Source organism: Aedes albopictus, chromosome 2 (assembly GCF_035046485.1).
Source record: "Aedes albopictus strain Foshan chromosome 2, AalbF5, whole genome shotgun sequence".
Lineage (NCBI taxonomy): Eukaryota > Metazoa > Arthropoda > Insecta > Diptera > Culicidae > Aedes > Aedes albopictus.
The window spans coordinates 28,372,014-28,392,325 of NC_085137.1; the positions used below are offsets into that span (position 1 = coordinate 28,372,014).

The window sequence follows — 20,312 nt, forward strand, 5'->3', positions numbered from 1 at the left end:
GTACTGATGTGCTCGTTGCAGTGTACTTTACTGTAGATCATTATACCCAAATCCTTGATTATAGCCATTCGCTCTAAAATCTGTGCTGCTATACATAGTTGCCAATCCAGTTGCAAAACGATAGGTCTGAAGATTTTCATATCATCTGCGAATAACAATTTATCGGATTCAATCAGATCGCACAAGTCTTTATATAAAGCCCAAAAAGTGGTAGCCCAGGCACTCCGGACGGAATATTAAAACGATGTGATGCTCAGCCATGTATTCCAACTGAAGCATAACGATCAGTTAAATACGAACGCAGCCTGACAATCATCCAACCCAAGAAGGACCCATTTTTTGTAGCTTTACCATTAACACATTATGGAGTAGTTTATCGAACGCTTTGGCGAAATTAACATAAATTCTCCATGTTTTGCACAAATTCATCACGAAATCCATAAGATTGGTCGTTATTGATATATCTCCTACAAAACCTTGCTGATCCTCGGAAATAATTGGAACTATAGCTCTGTACAGGGCGTCATAAACAAAGCATTCCAGAACCTTAGACAAACAGTTCAGTATTAAAATATCCTGATAGTTTCCTGCGTTGTGTAGGTTTCCAGACTTATGGATTGGAGTAATCGATGCTACCTTCCATAGTTCAGGAAATTCCCTAGATGAAAGTGATCGGTTGAAGATAATCGATGCGGGCAAAGCTAGTATTTACTTCGGCACATTGTCTAATAAACATCAGTGAAAAATCATCGTGTACAGGACCTTCAGTGGAGTCCATATCCGATAGACGCTTGTAGACCTCTTCAACGGAAACATTGATGAGGGGCATGTTCAGATCATATTCAACAATTCGATTAGTCACCTCATGTGATATCATATGTGAATCCTCTCTGTACACCGTTTTGAAGAATTCTGCCAATACAATAGTGGAGTGCTAGAAGATTATCTTCCGATCGATGCTTCAAATATCGCTTCCATGCCTTACGTAACCTGTTTCGAAGCGCGCGGAGATTACTGATCCACCACGGTTCAGTACAACGAGCTACAATAGGTTTTTTTTTCGAGGCACGTGTTGTTGGAGAATATTGCAAATGATATCGTAGAACTTTGAAACAGCGGGAACTTTGAAACTACGGGGTACTCATCAAGAACCGCATTTCAATCTTGAGCTGCTGGATAGCATGCTTAACTTCCCTCAACCTGGAAGTTGGTTCGTTGTGGCTACCTCCCGTACTGATGTAGTCATTTCTTCCGCTGCCTTGGTGCTCCATGTCTGCGCTACCCGCACCCGTGTTCGTCGTAGTGCTGCTTCCACCTTTCGATCATCTCACACCCGTCCGCCAAGATGCTCCCGTCATTATCCCTGCAGGCGGGTCTGCTGTTTCCGCGTTCTTTTATATCGTTCCACGTTCTGCCGAGTCCCGTGCTGCAGCATGAGCGCCCTCGCTGCGTTCTTCTCTTCCAAAATTTATCTGCATTCATCATCGAACCAATCCACGGTGGGACGAATGGCCAAAAACGTGAACTTTTTTCAGTAGCGTCTTTAAACGCGATTTTATCGGCATGGTGTCTTCGGATGAAAATTTCATAAAAATACGGCGCGTCGAATGGCGTTTAGTTTTAGTTCGCAACTTTGCCACAGGCGGCGCTGTAAAATCCAACTTTTTTGTTTGGCGTATTTTCAATATGGTGTCCTCGGCAAAGTTGTAGATATGCTCAATACAAATATCTTTGCCGAAGACACCAACCCTCTATCTCTACATTGCTTCAAGATACGGACGTATTTTATGAATGGCCCCCCAAAAGTCGTTTTATTCATATATTTCGAAAACGCGCAGTTTTAGAAAGTTGCAATGTTCTACAAAGTTGTGTAAAATGTCACAAGAAACATCTTTGTAGAAGTGAATAGGGTTCTAAAATGGCAATAGGGTTAGTTATGGCTATCTTTGAGTTCAAAATAGCCGTTTTTCAAGGCTCAATAACTATCTTGGATGCAACGGGATGCAAATCAAACCCCACTAGGTTCAATATGGATTACTATTAGTTAAATATCCTGATGTTTTCGGTTGTATCCTCGAGTATCCTTAGCAGGGGTTCTTAATTTTACTAGAGCATATTTTTGACGCTAAAACAATAATATCAGTTTTTGTATGTCATTTAGAACGTCATTATCTTCTGTGAAGTGATAAATATTACCTATTCGCATAATTGTATGCTTTATTGCGCCTATAAAAATAAATTATTATCGAATTATTATCATATAATTTTAAAAACACTGCATAGAAGTGAGCTGATGCAGTCGGTCATATGTATCCAAGTGATCTCACCTCCAAGCAAATACACATATTATTTTCAGCACGTATAGTAACCGAACAAGCAGAAAGTCAACTCATATTAAATCACTACGTTTCTTATGTCGAATACCCAATTACTAATTTTCTAATTCACTTAAAAGCGTCAACAGGCATGAGATTTGTCGATCGCTGTGAGAATGCTCTAAATAAAACCTGCATGAATGCAAATAAGCTTTTGTATACAAAATGTTTTAATGGTTTCTAGTTATCAAAAAAGTTGTGGATATGCACAACATCTTTGATGAAAAGTAAAAGTTTCTCTAATCAAAAATCATAAAAGTTGTTTTGGGTATGTGTTGGAATATGAGAACTAATTTAGAGAAGTTGGCCTTTTACTGGCTTAATCGAGAGTTTCTTGAGCCATGTATTCATTGAGCTTCCCGTATAAATACACACTCTCTTCCGCTTGTTCGGCACCTGTCAAATTCATGTTGTTTCCGATAGCTGAAAATGCTCCTTTTCATTTCCACAAATCAATTTGCAGCTATGTTTGAAAGTTAGGAAAATGGATACCAATGCTAACGCAAATGATTTCAGGTTTTCTAGACTTGCTGTTTGTTCGGTTACTATACGTGCTGAAAAAGAATATGTATATTTCTGGCGTTCGTTTTGAATAGGTCGTATTTTGACTGTGATTCTTACCCTGATTCGACCTATTCAAATCGAAAGCCAAATTTACATTTATGTTTTGAACACACGAATAAAATTTGCTTGCTGGTGAGATCACTTGGATACATATGACCATCTGGTTCAGCTCACTTCTATGCAGTGTTTTTTTAATGATATGATAATAATTCAATAATAATTGATTTTTGTAGGCGCCATAAAGCATACAATTATGCGAATAGGTAATATTTATCACTTCACAGAAGATAATGAGGTTCTAAATGACATACAAAAACTGATATTATTGTTTTAGCGTCAAAAATATGCTCTAGTAAGATTAAGAACCCCTGCTAAGGATACTCGAGGATACAACTGAAAACATCAGGATATTCAACTAATAGTAATCTATATTGAACCTAGTGGGGTTTGATTTGCATCCATTTGCATCCAAGATAGTTATTGAGCCTTGAAAAATGGCTATTTTTAACTCAAAAATAGCCATAACTAACCCTATTGCCATTTTAGAACCCTATTCACTTCTACAAAGTTGTTTCTTCTGACATTTTACACAACTTTGTAGAACATTGCAACTTTCTAAAACTGCACGTTTTCGAAATATATGAATAAAACGATTTTTGGGGGGTCATTCATAAAATACGTCTGTATCTTGAAGCAATGTAGAGATAGAGGGTTGGTGTCTTCGGCAAAGATATTTGTATTGAGCATATCTACAACTTTGCCGAAGACACCATATTGAAAAAAGTCAAACAAAAAAGTTGGATTTTACAGCGCCGCCTGTGGCAAAGTTGCGAACTAAAACTAAACGCCATTCGACGCGCCGTATTTTTATAAAATTTTCATCCGAAGACACCATGCCGATAAAATCACGTTTAAAGACGCTGCTGAAAAAAGTTCACGTTTTGGGCCATTCGTCCCACTGGCAATCGATCCTCCAGCTCTGTTTCACATACCCAACGAGCTTGTTAGATAGTTTGTTGGCAGATTGATAGACAGATAGCTGGTTAAATAGTTTGATGAAATCTAAATGTTCGCACCGTGGGTTCTTTCCAACACACTTCATGCAGCGCTACGTTGCCGAACCAACGACCCTTCAGCAACTCGGGGAGTAACACGGGTGCTCCCGCTGAAGTTAAGCTCGACAGTTCCGCGTAATGAGCTTTCATTCGCAATTCCTTCGTCGTTTTGCTCGTTGTCAATGGACTTGGCTTGTCTTACCCTCTTGCTGATGTTTCGATGAATTTGTTTTTTTATTGCTGACTCGCAGCACGGACATTAAGCCCCTAGCTTTACGGAGGACCATGGTGCACAGTTGAGCTCCGATTCCTTCACTGGCACTCGGATATTGATCATTCAGCCGATCCAAACACGAACAATAGACGATATTGTCAGCCGCTCCTCCTGGAGAACAGATACTAAGGTTTGCAGATACAAACTCCTTCCTTCCTTGTCAGCATAAGATCAAAGTTCCCTTCGGGGTTGGTTACTCGATCTTACCTAAGATCGTTCGCAGCCCTCCGGTATCACGAGAAAGCAGGAGTAAGAGTTGCTGGGAAAAGGCTAATGACCTTAATGAAGTCAGTAATATGCATTACCCAGCTTATGCTGTGATTTCCCAGCGGTATCCCTGGTTAAACTTATGATGGTATTTCAAATCAAAAATTAGGAGGGTTTGAAGAATTACCCGAAGTTAAAATTCACAAATAAAAAAAATAGAAGGTTGGTTGTTGCATTTTTTCAAATGAATTCAAATACCAACTGTTGAAAAAAGCAGCAACAATTCCTATAAATGTCTGGTGTAATGTTCCTAGATAACATGCTAGTTAAATTCCGGGCGGAATACTCCAAAATACTTCCTAGAGATATTTTAGTAATAGAAATCTTGATGTCATTTTTGCCGAATTTCTTGAAGAAATGGTGTAAATTATGAGAATTTCTGAATATGAGAAATTTCCCTATTAGTTTGACTGTCAATTTCACAAAAAACATGTAAAACACATTTCTACTGAATTTCTGGCAGCATTTTTATTTCACACAGTTGTTAGAAACTACAGCGAAAACAAATCTTTTGAAAATCATCATCCTCTTCTTCTTTTTTTTCCAATGGCTGAAAGTCTCTTAAATAAAGACAAATCAATCAATCAATCAATCATTCTTCTTCTTCTTTATGGTTCTACGTTCCCACTGGATCATGGCCTGCCTCTGTTCAACTTAGTGTTCTTTGAGCATTTACACAGTTATTAATTAAAGGGCTTTTTTTTCGGGTAGAGCGAAATGGGAAGGGCAAATTATATCATTAAAATAAAATGTTTGAATGGCAAAATTTGTTATTAGTGTGTTTGAAATAATAGTTAAAATAACATAAATAATAACTCATTCCTATGGCATAACAACTAAAGAATAACTCAGTTTGCTATTGTAATAACAAAATAATAGGAAAAAGAATGTCAAAATAATAACATATTTTAATATGATGATAAATTATGTTATTGTTTTGATATTATGGCCGATAGTTAATAGTAATATTTGTTATTAGGGCGTTACCGGCCGGTCGAGGGGGGGATAAAAATAATAAAGCATTTAATCAGAAAAATAATTAAAACTCATCAGATTTGTTGAAGAATTTTTAAGGCCCGATGTTTTGATAAAAATTCAAAAATTTTTGAAGGGGAGGGGGGGAGGCAAAAAGTCAAAATTAAATTTGCATCAGCCTTCACCTTATCATGTTATTATACTAGACTATTCAATAATAACTCATCAATTACAAGTTTTCCAATAATAGCATGTTTTGCTATTTATGTGTTATCCAGAGCTATTTATTAAAAAACTAAAGAATTGCAAATTTAGATATGATGACAAAATATGTTATTCTTAAGTTATTGGTTTGTTATTGACCTCTACTCGGGTTACCTGCCATTGTATGAATTTTTATATTTTGAGGCAAGGACAATGATACACTATGCCCAGGGGGTTGAGAAAATCTTCCCAATTGGAACGGGAATTGAACTCGCCGTCTCCGGATTGGCGATCCTCAGCCTCAACCACTAAACTAACTAGAGACTTTTGAAAATCATCAGTAATCAAATCAGAGATATGTTTGTATTCTTCTTGAGGCTCTACAGTAACATTTCTGAAAATTTGTCAAAGAATTTCACGTACCAAACAATGCTTTGCTAAACCCGTGCATAGTTCTTTTGAGAGGTCCGTAAAAAAAAGTTTGTCCAGTATAAGATAGAAATTCTAAACTATTTAGGAGTTTATTAGAAAAAATCTACCAAATGAGTTAGCAATCTGTTGTAGCAGTTTCACCAAAACAGAGAATTTCCCATCTCTTGAACGTGTAGCATTGGATCAAAATTCTGCGCTAGTTTAATAAAAATTCATTTAGGGTACTTCTTATCTTAGCGTGAACATTTCTCGAATATCTAAATAAAAAAAATCAATTGCTTCAAGCAAACCCACTTCAATGACATTATGTCAATCTTCACACCTTGTTCATAAGAATTCAATTACATTAATCGCATATTAATACCGCTATGCTACATAACAACTTTCGCGAAGCACACACCTAACCTTCCTTTAATGTCACATTACGCCAATCCCCTTTCACTATTCATCCAAACACTATCGGTAGGTATAAGCCAACCAACTAATCGACCTACTAATCCGCTCACTTACTTCCACCCGAACAACAGCACCAACAACAATGCTCAATCGATTACTACCACTATGTAGTGGGTGGCTACAAGAGGTGTTCCCCAACCGATCGAACGAAAGAAAAAAAAAAACAAATCGCGATAGGTACTGTTCAAGTTCACTAACATTTCGTACCCTCCTCCGAGCCGTTACTCGTGCCATTCATGTGTCGTTGTCGTCAGCTAGATAGAAGCGGTACATTCTACTGCCCGACGACAGGAGACGATCCCGTTCGTTCTGACAAACCGGTTCAATTCCTTCGACTCGCGACTAATGTCGCTCATCCACAAACCGTGTCGCCTTGCACACCCGATGCCGTTACACTTTAATTGGGGTCCCGAACGGGGGTTGGGAACGAAGTGTAAACTGATTTTGATATTACCGTCAGCCATAGTTAAACCTCAACGGAAGAAGGATAAAACTCAAAGTCGATGATTGTAATGATCATTTTTTAATTTTTTGACGTTTCACCTTAAGATGGAGTAAATTTGGTGAGTTCGTTCCATCTTTTTTTTTCTTTTTTTTTATCGTTATCTCATAAAATTTGTTAACCGACGATAGATCTAAGCGAATAAAGAAAATAACATGGAACGATCTCACCAATGGCACATAAAGAAAATAGGTGAGATCGTGCCAAGTTATTATTATCCGTTTGGTATATCACCAAACGGATAAAAATAACATGGAACGCTCTCGCCAATTTTCTACATGCGCAATTGGTGAGAACGTTCTATGTAATTTCTTAATTCGTTTAGATCTATCGTCGCTTTACTTCCATTGAATATACTACTACTGGAAACTGATCCTACTCGAATCTGATTGTGACGCTATGACTGATTGTTTGACCGCACGGCTGTTCTACTTACTTAACCGATGCGATAATCCAAACTGATTCACAAATTTGTTTTAATGGCCATTTGTCCTTTCCTACTCTTTCAATTGCAGAGATTCCTGTCGGCCAATTCGGAACAAGTCAGAATTTCAACGTGCCAACGACGACAGACTGCTGAGCACAGCAGCAAGAGCAGTAGCAGCGAGATGCGGAACTTGGACAAGCTGTGGTGGTGGCGGCCAAATCCGACCCCACTGAACCGAATAGTAGCCAACTCAAATCCAAATCGCCCGAAATGCAACCAGTGCTGCCCACTACCGATGACGACATATGCCGCCCTGCTGCTTGCCGGATTAGTGCTCCTCTGCTCGTCGCTGTCAGTCGTACAAACAGGTAATTAGAGTCACGCACATGGGAATGAATGACTGCATGGGTGGCGCTTGTTTACATTGTTCCCCTTGACGGTAGGTTTTGCTAGGTACTGCGGTAATGCAGTCAGTGAACAGTGGGAATTTTGTTCTAAATAAATGGTCAAATCATAGGCTCGATTACTTTATAATTCTCCTAAGATTTTTTTTCTATTTACTATAAGTTAGACATTCCTTCAGCAATTTCACCAGAAATTCCTTCAGGAATTTCATCAGGAATTCCAGACATTTCAGCAGAAACTCCTTAAAAATTACATCCAGAAATTCCTACAGGAATTTCACCAGACATTCCTTTAGAAACTTCACAAAGAATTCCTTCAGAAATTTCACCAGCAATTCATTCTGGAATTTCATCAGAAATTCCTACAGGAGTTCCACAAGAAATCTCTCCAAGAATTTCACCAGCAATTAAAACAAGAATTTCACCACAAATTCCTTCAGGAATTTCACCAGAAATTCCTCCAGGAATTTCACCAGAAATTCCTCCAGGAATTTCACCAGAAATTCCTCCAGGAATTTCATCAAAAATTCTTCCAGGAAGTTCACCAGAAATTTCTCCAGGAATTTGACCAGAAATTCTTCCAGGAATTTCACCAGAAATTCCTCCAGGAATTTCACCCAAAATTCAAACAAGAATTTCACCAGATATTCCTCCAGGAATTTCCCCTAGGATTCCTCCAGAAATTTCACCAGAAATTCCTCCAGGAATTTCACCAGAAATTCCACCAAGAATTTCACCAGAAATTCCACCAGGAATCTCACCAGAAATTCCACCAGGAATTTCACCACAAATTCCACCAGGAATTTCACCACAAATTCCACCAGGAATTTCACCACAAATTCCACCAGGAAATTCACCAGAAATTCCTCCTGGAATTTCACCAGAATTCCTCCAGGAATTTCACCAGAAATTCCACCAGGAATTTCACCAGAAATTCCTCCAGGAAATTCACCAGAAAGTCCTCCAGGAATTTCATCAGAAATTCCTCCAGGAATTTCATCAGAAATTCCTCCAGGAATTTCATCAGAAGTTCCTCCAGGAATTTCATCAGAAGTTCCTCCAGGAATTTCATCAGAAATTCCTCCAAAATTCTTATCAGATATTCCTCCAGGAATTTCACCAGAAAAACCTCCAAGAATTTCACCAGAAAAAGCGTTGATACTTCTATATCATTGCCAACGTTTCGATCCTTGGGTTGGGATCTTCCTCAGGGCTCGATCTTAATCAACTTGTGATAATCGTATTTTGCACACGATCGTTTGTCGGATTCTAAAAGACACTGCACTTTTTTCGTTCATCACCAGCACCTTAGTGGGATGTTGGGGATGGAAACGTTGGCAATGATATAGAAGTATCAACGCTTTTTCCGTGACTGAAAGCCGAAAAACTCTCATAGTTATCAAAAATCCAGTCGAATCTTTCCATTTCACCAGAAATTCCTCCAGGAATTTCACCAGAAATTCCTCCAGGAATTTCACCAGAAATTCCTCCCGGAATTTCACCAGAAATTCCTCCAGGAATTTCACTAGAAATTCCTCTAAGAATTTCACTAGAAATTCCTGCAGGAATTTCACTAGAAATTTCTCCAAGAATTTCACCAGAAATTCCTCCAGGAATTTTAACCTGAAATTTCTCCTGGAATTTCACCAGAAATTCCTCCAGGAATTTCACAAGAAATTCCTCCAGGAATTTCACCAGAAATTCCTGCAGGAATATCACAAGAAATTCCTCCAGGAATTTCACCAGAAACTCCTCCAGGAATTTCGCTAGAAATTCCTCCAGGAATTTCACCTGAAATTCCTCCAGGAATTTAACCAGAAATTTTTCCAGGAATTTCACCAGAAACTCCTCCAGGAATTTCTCCGGAAATTCCTGCAGGAATTTCACCTAAAATTCCTCCAGGAATATCACCTGAAATTCCTCCAGGAATTTTACCAGAAATTCCCCTGGGAATTTCACCAGAAATTCCTCCAGGAATTTCACCAGGAATTCCTCTGGGAATTTCACCAGAAATTACTCTGGGAATTTCACCAGAAATTCCTCTGGGAATTTCACCAGAAATTCCTCTGGGAATTTCACCAGAAATTCCTCCAGAAATTTCTCCACAAACTCCTCTAGGAATTTCACCAGAAATTCCTCCAGGACTTTCACCACAAATTCCTCCAGGAATTTCACCAAAAATTCCTCCCGGAATTTCATTAGAAATTTCTCCAGGAATTTCACCAGAAATTCCTCCAGGTTTTTTACCAGAATTTTCACCAGGAATTTCACCAGAAACTCATCCAGGAATTTCACCTGAAATTCCTGCAGGAATTTCACCTGAAATTCCTGCAGAAATTTCACCAGAAATTCCTCCAGGAATTTCAACTAAAATTCCTCCAGGAATTTCACCTGAAATTCCTCCAGGAATTTTACCAGAAATTCCTCCAGGAATTTTACCAGAAATTCCTCTGGGAATTTCACCAGAAATTCCACTGGGAATTTCACCAGAAATTCCACTGGAAATTTCACCAGAAATTCCTCTGGGAATTTCACCAGGAATTCCTCCAGGAATTTCACCAGAAATTCCTCCAGGAATTTCACCAGAAATTGCTCTGGGAATTTCACCAGAAATTCCTCCAGAAATTTCTCCACAAACTCCTCCAGGAATTTCACCAGAAATTCCCCCAGGAATTTCACCAGAAATTCCTCCAGGACTTTCACCAGAAATTCCTCCAGGAATTTCACCAGAAATTCCTCCAGGAATTTCACCAGAAATTCCTCCAGGAATTTCACCAGAAATTCCTCCAGGAATTTCATCAGAAATTCCTCCAGGAATTTCACCAGAAATTCCTCCAGGAATTTCACCAGAAATTCCTCCAGGAATATCACAAAAAATTTCTCCAGGAATTTCACCTGAAATTCCTCCAGGAATTTCACCAGAAATTCCTCCAGGAATCTCACTAGAAATTCCTCCAGGAATTTCACCAGAAATTCCTCCAGGAATTTCACCAGAAATTTCTCCAGGCATTTCACCAGAAATTCCTCCAGGAATTTCACAACAAATTCCTCCAGGAATTTCACCAGAAATTCCTCCAGAAATTTCACCAGAAATTCCTCCAGGAATTTCACCAGAAATTCCTCCAGGAATTTCACCAGAAATTCCTCCAGGAATTTCACCAGAAATTCCTCCAGGAATTTCACCAGAAATTCCTCCAGGAATTTCACCAGAAATTCCTCCAGGAATTTCACCAGAAATTCCCCCAGGAATTTCATCAGAAATTCCTCCAGGAATTTCACCAGAAATTCATCCAGGAATTTCATCAGAAATTCATCCAGGGATTTCATCAGAAATTCCTCCAGGAACTTCATCAGAAATTCCTGCAAGAATTTCACCATAAATTCCTCCAGGAATTTAACCAGAAACCTCCAGGGATTTCACCAGAAATTCCTCCAGGAATTTCACCAGAAATTCCTCCAGAAATTTCACCAGAAATTGCTCCAGGAATTTCACCAGTAATTTCTCCACGAATTTCACTAGAAATTCCTCCAGGAATTTCACCATAAATTCCACCAGGAATTTCACCATAAATTCAACCAGGAATTTCACCAAAATTTTCACCAGATATTCCTCATGAAATTTCATTAGAAATTCCTCCAGGAATTTCACCAGAAATTCCTCCGAGAATTTCAGCAGAAATTCCTCCAAGAATGTCACCAGAAATTCCTTCGGGAATTTCACCAGAAATTCCTCCAGAAATTTCACCAGAAATTCCTTCGGGAATTTCACCAGAAATTTCTCCAGAAATTTCACCAGAAATTCCCCCAGGAATTTCACAAGATATTCTTCCAAAAATTTCATCAGAAATTCCTCCAGGTATTTCACCAGAAATTCTTCCAGGAATTTCACCACAATATCCTCCAGGAATTTCACCAGAAATTCCTCCAGGAATTTTACCAGAAATACCTCCAGTTATTTCACCAGAAATTCCTCCAGGAATTTCACCAGAAATTCCTCCAAGAATTTCACCAAAAATTCCTCCAGGAATTTCACCAGAAATTCTTCCAGGAATTTCACCACAATATCCTCCAGGAATTTCACCAGAAATTCCTCCAGGAATTTCACCAGAAATTCCTTCAGGAATTTCACCAGAAATTCCTCCAGTTATTTCACCAGAAATTCCTCCAAGAATTTCACCAGAAATTCCTCCAAGAATTTCACCAAAAATTCCTCCAGGAATTTCACCACAAACTCCTCCAGGAATTTCACCAGAAATTCCTCCAGGAATTTTACCAGAAATTCCTCCAGGAAAACCACCAGAAATATCACCAGAGATTTTTCCAGGAAATCCACCAGAAATTCCTCCAAGAATTTCACTAGAAATTCCTCCAGGAATTTCACCAGAAATTCCTCCACGAATTTCACCAGAAATTCCACCAGGAATTTCACCAGAAATTCCATCAGGAATTTCACCAGGAATTCCACCAGGAATTTCACCAGAAATTCCAGCAGGAATTTCACCAGAAATTCCACCAGGAATTTCACCAGAAATTCCACCAGGAATTTCACCAGAAATTCCACCAGGAATTTCACCAGAAATTTTAGAAGGAATTTCACTAGAAATTTCAGCATGAATTTCACAAGATATTCCAACAGAGATTTCACCAGTAATTCCAGCAGGAATTTCACCAGAAATTCCAGCAGGAATTTCACCAGAAATTCCTCCAGGAATTGTACCAGAAATTCCAACAGGAATTTCACCATAAATTCTACCAGGAATTTCACCAGTAATTCCAGCAGGAATTTCACCAGAAATTCCAGCAGGAATTTCACCAAAAACTTCTCCAGGAATTTCACCAGAAATTCCAACAGGAATTTCACCAGAAATTTTTCTTGGAATGTCGCCAAAAACTCCTCCAGGAATGTCCCCAGAAATTCCTCCAAGAATGTCACCGGAGATTCTTCAAGGAATTTCACCAGAAACTCCTCTAGGAATTTCACCAAAAAATCCTCCAGGAATTTCACCAGAAATTCCTCCAGGAATTTCATTATAAATTCCTCCAGGAATTTCACCAGAAATTCCTCCAGGAATTTCACCAGAAATTCCTCCAGGAATTTCATCAGAAATTCCTCCATAATTCTTATAAGAAATTCCTCCATGAATTTCACCATAAATTACTCCAGGAATTTCACCAGAAATTCCTCCAGGAATTTCTCCAGAAATTTCACCAGAAATTCCTCCAGGAATTTCACCAGAGATTCTTCCATGAATTTCGCCAGAAATTCCTCCAGGAGGGAGACCAAAAATTCCTTCAGGAATTTCTCCAGTATTTTCTCCAGAAATTTCAACGGAAATTTCTCCAGAAAATTCAACAGAAATTTCTCCAGAAAATTCAACAGAAATTCTTCAAGGATATTGGCCAGAAATTCCCTTTGGAATTTCACCAGAAACTCCTCCAGGAATTTCACCAAAAGTTCTTCCAGGAATTTCAACAGAAATACATCCAAGAGATTCACCAGAAATACATCCAGGAGTTTCACTAGAAATTGTGGAATTTCACCAGAAATTCCTTCAGGAATATCACTAGAAATCCCTCCAGGAGTTTCACCAGGAAGTCTTCCAGGAGTTTTATAAGAAATTCCTCCAGGAATTTCACCAAAAATTCCTCCAGAAATTTCATCAGAAATTCCTCTAGGAATTTCACCAGAAATACCTCCAGAATTCCACCAGAAATTCATCCAGGAATTTCATCAGAAATTCATCAAGGAATTTCACCAGAAATTCCTTTAGGAATTTCGCTAGAATTCCACTAAGAATTTCACCATAAATTTTAACAGGAATTTCACCAGAAATTCCATCAGGAAATTCACCAAAATTTTCGCCAGGAATTTCACCAGAAATTCCACCGAGAATTTCACTATATATTCCACCGGGAATTTCACTAGAAATTCCAAAAGAAATTTCACCAATAATTGCAACAAGAATTTCATCAGAAATTCCACCAGGAATTTTACCAATAATTCCACCAGGAGTTTCACCAGATATTCCACGAGGAATTTCACCATGTATTCCACCAGAAATATCACCAGAATTTCCACCAGGAATTTTAGCAAAAATTTCACCATGAATTTACCCATAAATTCCATCAGGAATTTTACCAAAAATTCCACAAGGAATTTCACTAGAAATTCCACAATGAATTTCACCAGAAATTCCACAAGGAATTTTACCAGAAATTCCTCCAAGAATTGCACCATAAATTCTTCCAGGAATTTCACAAGAAATTCCATCAGGAATTTCACCAGAAATTCCACCAGGAATTTTACCAAAAAATCCTCCAAGAATGTCACCAGAAATTCCTCTACAAATTTACAAAGAAATTTCTCCTGGAATTTCACCAGAAACTCCTCTAGTAACTTCACCAGAAATTACTCCAAGAATTTCACCACAAAGTCCTCCAGGATTTTATCAGAAATTCCTTCAGGAATTTGATTGATAATTATTCAGAAATGTCACCAGAAAATTGCGATTTTTTTACGGAAATTTACCCGTAATTCTTCGGGGAATACTATCAGATAACTTGTTACCACTTGCCATACCAACCGCCTCCCACATTCCCATCCGATTATTGGTGGCGTCTCTCGTGACGATTTCCAACTGTGTGTGAGAATGCCGATCATCACCTTGTGTGTCGATCGCTGCGCTGGGTCGTTTGCTGGGGCCAATTGATTGCCCGGCTGGTAGAAAAAAAATCGATTGACTCAAATCCCAAACTCCGGCCGGGTGTGGGTAACTGTGTATGCAAATTTAATGACCGATACGACTAGATGTATATTATTAGCGTGGAATCTTCACTACACACTACACACAGATTTTAGAGGTATGTTAGGTATGTGTACCTACCTACACACATGTTGACTGGTGGATAACTGGTTGCCGTCGGGTTCTCCGTTAATCCGACTACTAATTTATGGGACCACTTTGCAAATCTATACGGGAACCGGACAAAACTTGTGGGTCATCTGGCTCACTGGCCTGGATGCGTGATCATCGTGTATTAGTGAGTTGAAATCAACCAGAAAATGTATGTGATTTGTTTAGGGCGTTATGAAGTCATTTCCAGACTGTGAATGCGGATATCAATGAGTAATGCGAATCCAATCGCCCTGCTAGAGGGCGTTGAATTGTTGTACCAACAATTTGAGTACTACTCTTCTTGAAACCTATCGAACACCGGTAATATTTAGTCTACTTGACGTCTCCATTATCACAACAAAGCCGGTCTCACCGTGGCTCGGCGAGTTAATCCATAAACAATTTCGCGCTACACTTTTTTATTCCTGACTTGGACGACGTTTATGTGACACTTCCAGCCGCCTACACAGTCGATCGTGTCCGATCAGAATCGAATAACAAGATAGCGAACACAATTTATTTTTTGTTTTGCATTTCAAAAATATGACATTCGCCTCAAAAACCTATTTTCCGATCATCCATTCCTCCTTCTTTAGTTGTCTGCCACCACAGTAACAAAAACTTCTTACCGTGCCAGCTGTGGAGATGCAGAGATGATTTCGATTTCTAGTAGAATCGCACGCCATATTAACAGTCCTTCTCTTTGTGGATGACTGTAAGGACGTGGCTGGTGCCTCTATTGACTGAAGAAAATGAGTGGAGTCAAAGGAATTGATGGTGCATTTAATCGTCCACTGCAGACCAAATATTATATCTATGCGTCTGATCGAGTTCAGGCAGATATTGGTTACAGGGGAAGTAGTGAACTGGCACAGGTTCACTTTGGTCAGCGGGTTGTCGATTGTTAGCGGCATAGTGCAATAGTTATAATTTGCATCGTTTTTGCTACATCTGTCTAATCGAGTCGTCAAACAGATAAAACACTTTCCGTTTCTTCCGAAGCAACTTCGAGTGCAAATTCCCCATAAGTTCGCACACACGTTATGCAAATTGGCTCTTGGAGGGGTACTAAAGAGTGAGACTTCAACGCCCACCCACGTCCTCCACGTACCTTCGTCTGTCTTGTGTCTTGTCTGTTTACAATTGGTATTTTTGTTGAGACGATATGGCGTTGAGTTTGAGTGCGAATATGCGAATGCGAAGCGCAAACATGATGATATTTCAAGAGTGGAGAGGTATGTACAATAATAATAGCAAACAATCAGCATAAATCAACTCCCGGGGTTCGAGTCGCGGGAATGGTTTCCTCCGTGGGGAGGTTCTGCTGATGAATTAGGTTCAAGACGTAGTAGAGGTACCACAGCGGTGAGCTATGCGTGGTTCTAGGATGTTATCGTTCTAGGCAGGATGTATTTCCGGTATGAACTGTTTGATATGCACGGCGTAGAATATGGAAAACTTCAAGAACTTTATTGCTATTTTTGTACGATCCATATTTCTTGGACAAAGCTTTGTGTTAGGACTGAACTTTCTTCTTCAAACATTCGTGAAATCATTTCATTCTGTATGATAGAGTCAAATCGAGCATTTTAGTGGAATAGCTCTAGAACATTTTTCTGAGATTTCCTCCTGGCTCTGCAGAGTTCTTTCTAGCATCTCTCTTCGACTTCCTGCTGATTGATCTTCCGGAAATTTTCCTGCAACTCCCTCTGAGGTTTTTCAGGAATTGTTCTAGATATATCTGCTGGAATACCTGCAGAGATTCCATCTCAGAATCCCGTAGAATTTCTTTCTGAGATCACTCAAGTTGATTCTTCAAATTTTTCTCCAAGATGTAATTCTGGAATTTAGTGTTTCTTCTAGGCTTTTTGAAATGCATTCCTCCAGAAGGTCGGAATAATGCGTGGAGGTACTCCTTAAAGAAGAAATTCGTGAAACAACCTTAAAAAAGAAATTCCTAAACAAATTCTGGGAAGAATTTCTGCAGCAATTATTTGATAAATGTTTGAGGAAATGCTGAAATCTTGAAGAATTTTCGAGTAAATTTCGATTAAATACTTAGAGAAATATTTTAAACATTTCATGCAAATATTCTTAAAGTATTCTGAACGGAATCCTCAAAGAAATCATTGAAAAAAATCCTGATGATATTTCTAAAGGTTGTACAGTGACGTTCCGGTTTTATCACTAGTCTATTTAATCACTACTCGCCTAAATTCACGGTTTTAGTTTCGACTTTATCACGATTTTCATTTCATTTTTATCACACTTGTTCTAAAACATTCCGAAATCAATATAAAATCAATATAACATACCCCAGCCCACCAAAGCTGCTAGAAAATGTGAACTACGGTTTATAAATTTTGCAGTTGATCGATTTTGATATAAAAATTCACATTTATTTTTCGTTTCACCAAATTCACGGTTTCGTTTATTTCACGGTATTTTTTTTTTTGACCGTGATAAAACTGAAAAACCACTGTATCAAATTTGCCTGAAAGAGATTTCGAGAGATTTCTGACGACAATTTCTCATGGATTTGCAGGAGAAATTTTTAAAGAATCCCTAGGAGAAATCTCTAAAAGTATGTCTGAAGAAATCTTGGGAGAAGTTTCTGTTGAACTCCTTGGAGGAATTCTGGGGCAAATTTCAGCTGAAATCCTTGAATATTTTTTTTAAATAAGGATTTCTCTCTTTTCATGATTCCTTATATAATTTCTCTTACAACTCCTTCTACGATTTAAAAAAAAAATATCCTACAATTCCTCAAGATATTGGGTTTCCCGTTATTATTTAGACTTCTGTGATAATTTGAAAATCCACTGGATTATCATTTCCTAGCGACATTTCACATTAATCAAACTTATTTTGTTTACCTGATGTGCATCCGACGACGCTGCAATGAACTCAAGCGAACTTGCCTACGTACAGGCGCTGCGAAGTCGTGTGCGAAATTCGACTGTGATAATAATGAATTTGGGCCGAGTCTAAATGGGTGCAAATGTCGCAATATCTATTATCGGATTTGTTCATACATCCTCTCTGAGATTCCTTAAGATGCTGCAGGATTTTCATCTTAAGTTTCTCCTTGAGATCCTTCAGTATTTTATCAAGCAACTATATTTGGTATTTCTCTTAGAGAGTTCAGAAACTCCTTCAGAGATTATTTCTGAAATTTCTCTTGTATTTTTTTTTCTAAGAATGCTCTTTAAGCTCTCGAGTTTTTTCCAGGAATTTCTTCTAGTCTACCCCAAAATTTTTTTCTTCACTCCCTTGAGTTCCTCGAGGAATGCTTTTTGTAATTTCTCCTGAACTTTCTTGTGGTGTTCGTCTTGCAGTGCTTTCAGTGTTTGTTTTTCAGGAATTTCATCTGGAATCAACTGACTAATGACGTCAATTTCTTGATTCTAGATAGGCTAATCAAGCCAAGTGGAAATTACAAAGTTTGATTCCTTTGGCATTTATGCACACAACAACAAACAAACAACACGTGTTTGCTGAACAAATTAAGAAATGAATAACGAAAAAAAAAATCCACGTGCTCCGGTGGGAATCGAACCCACGACTCCAAATTCGCTAGACGAGCGCTTCTTTCCTCCAAGCTGAAGGCACTTAGTGGAATCGAGTTCAGTTCTGTGCCTTCAGGGGACGGCGATGGTCAAGTGGCTCCGTAGCACGGAACAACAAAACACCCGTCTAGCGAATTGGAAGTCGTGGGTTCAATTCCCACCGGAGCACGTGGATTTATTTTCATAATTCAAATCTCAATTTGTTCAGCAAACACGTGTTTCTTTTGCGTGTATGAATGTCACAGCAACCAAACGTTGTAATTTCCACTTGGCTTGGTTAGCCTAAGCAAAAATCGAGAAATTGACAAATAGTTGTTTTTGATCCCCGAAAATATCCTCGATTTTAAGTCGCTAAATTTGAATCCGGGCTCAGATTTGCTTTAGCACGTCACGCATTTTGAGATAGAACTCATATTATATGACAAAATACGCGATGTTGTTGATTTTTGAGCGTCGGAATCGAATAGTTTTTTAAGCAATGAATGGCTCAATGTCTTCATTAAAATAAAAAAAAAAAAATACATTTTATGCAGAGTTCTCAGTCTTTCGTTTTCAGAACTTTAAGTTAGGTACAGTATCCGCCATACCAGCCAGCCGCCAAATGTTGATTGCACGTTAATATACCAAACTTAAATGCTTAGAACAATTAAGATAATTTGGCCAAACTCTGAAAACATCCTTGGAAGTAATTCCGAAATCAATCTTTGGTGGAATTCTCGAAAGAGTTTATGGAGGAAGCTCTGCAGGAATCTTTAAAATTAAAAATCTATGAAACAACTCGTGAAGGAATCGTCGGATGCATTTCCGAGGAAGAATGCTTAGATAAGTTTATGAAAAAAAGACTTGAGAGGATTACTAAAGCATTTTTGGGAGGAATTCGTGGAAAATGCTTGGAGAAACTCTTTAAAAATCTTTGGAGAAATTTCTAGAGCAACCTTTAAAAGAATTCCGAAATAAATCCTCGGAAAAATTTTCGTAGTAACCCTTGGAGATTTTCCCTGGAAGACTTTGGATAAAATCCTGAACACATCCTTTAAGGAATTTCTGCAGAAATGCTGCGAGAAATCCATCAGGGAATCTTTTAAGAAACATTCTTGAATAAATTTAAAATAGGTTTTGAAGATTTCTCATTAGGCAATGCCAATTTAATCGTTTGGATTCCCTAGACTGAGAAAGTCAAAAACTCCAAGCCGGGGCCCGTGGCGTAGTTGGTCACACGTTCGCTTCATATGCGGATGGTCATGGGTTTGATTCCCAGCCCCGGCACTTGCAATTTTTCGTCAGTTGCTCTTCCCCCGGCAGCGGTTGGCACTGACCCTCTTCTGAGCCCCGTGGCTCAAACGGTCCGGATACCTGGACATCGGCGAACTGCTACTCATAATGGACCCTCAATCGGACTGGAAAGGAACAACGGCCATCCATCATCTTTGTGTTCATCATTCTACCATGTATTGAGTAGAAAAGTGAAAGCAGCAGAAAGGCAACCAGATAAAGAAGAATAGAATATACATCTAGACGCTGTACACAATGTAAGTGCAGTCGTCAATTCAAATCGCTCACGTAGTGCCCTAGTGGACAATAGAGCTGTAAATTAGGTTAAGTGATTAAGAATAAAAAAAAAACTCCAAAACATAGAATTTCCAGTCGAAAATCTTCAGCATTAGAAATAGGTACTTGATGAAATATTTATGAAGATTTTCTTATAATATCCTAAACTAAATCGCAAATTGAAGTACCTGGAGAAATTCTAGATCATATTTCCGGAGAAAGTTGAACATTTCCTCTAAACAATTCTTGAGAGATTCTTGAAAGGAATTACTGATGGAATATCTTAAAAATTCTTAGGAGAAATCTCTCTAGGAATTTTGGTAGAAATTTATGTTAAAATCCTTGAAGGAGTCCTCGTTAGAAT

General features: G+C 38.5%; 1 protein-coding gene across 1 annotated transcript in view; it reads left to right on the plus strand.

Annotated features, from left to right (window-relative positions):
* The window catches only part of LOC109416797 (serine-rich adhesin for platelets), a 149,700-nt gene that overhangs the window by 56,577 nt on the left and 72,811 nt on the right, over nt 1-20,312 (plus strand). Inside the window, exon 2 of the mRNA XM_019690857.3 lies at nt 7,620-7,899. Within this exon, the coding sequence (XP_019546402.2) occupies nt 7,713-7,899 (187 nt within the window). The 5' untranslated portion in view covers nt 7,620-7,712. The remainder of the gene's footprint in view (nt 1-7,619; nt 7,900-20,312) is intronic.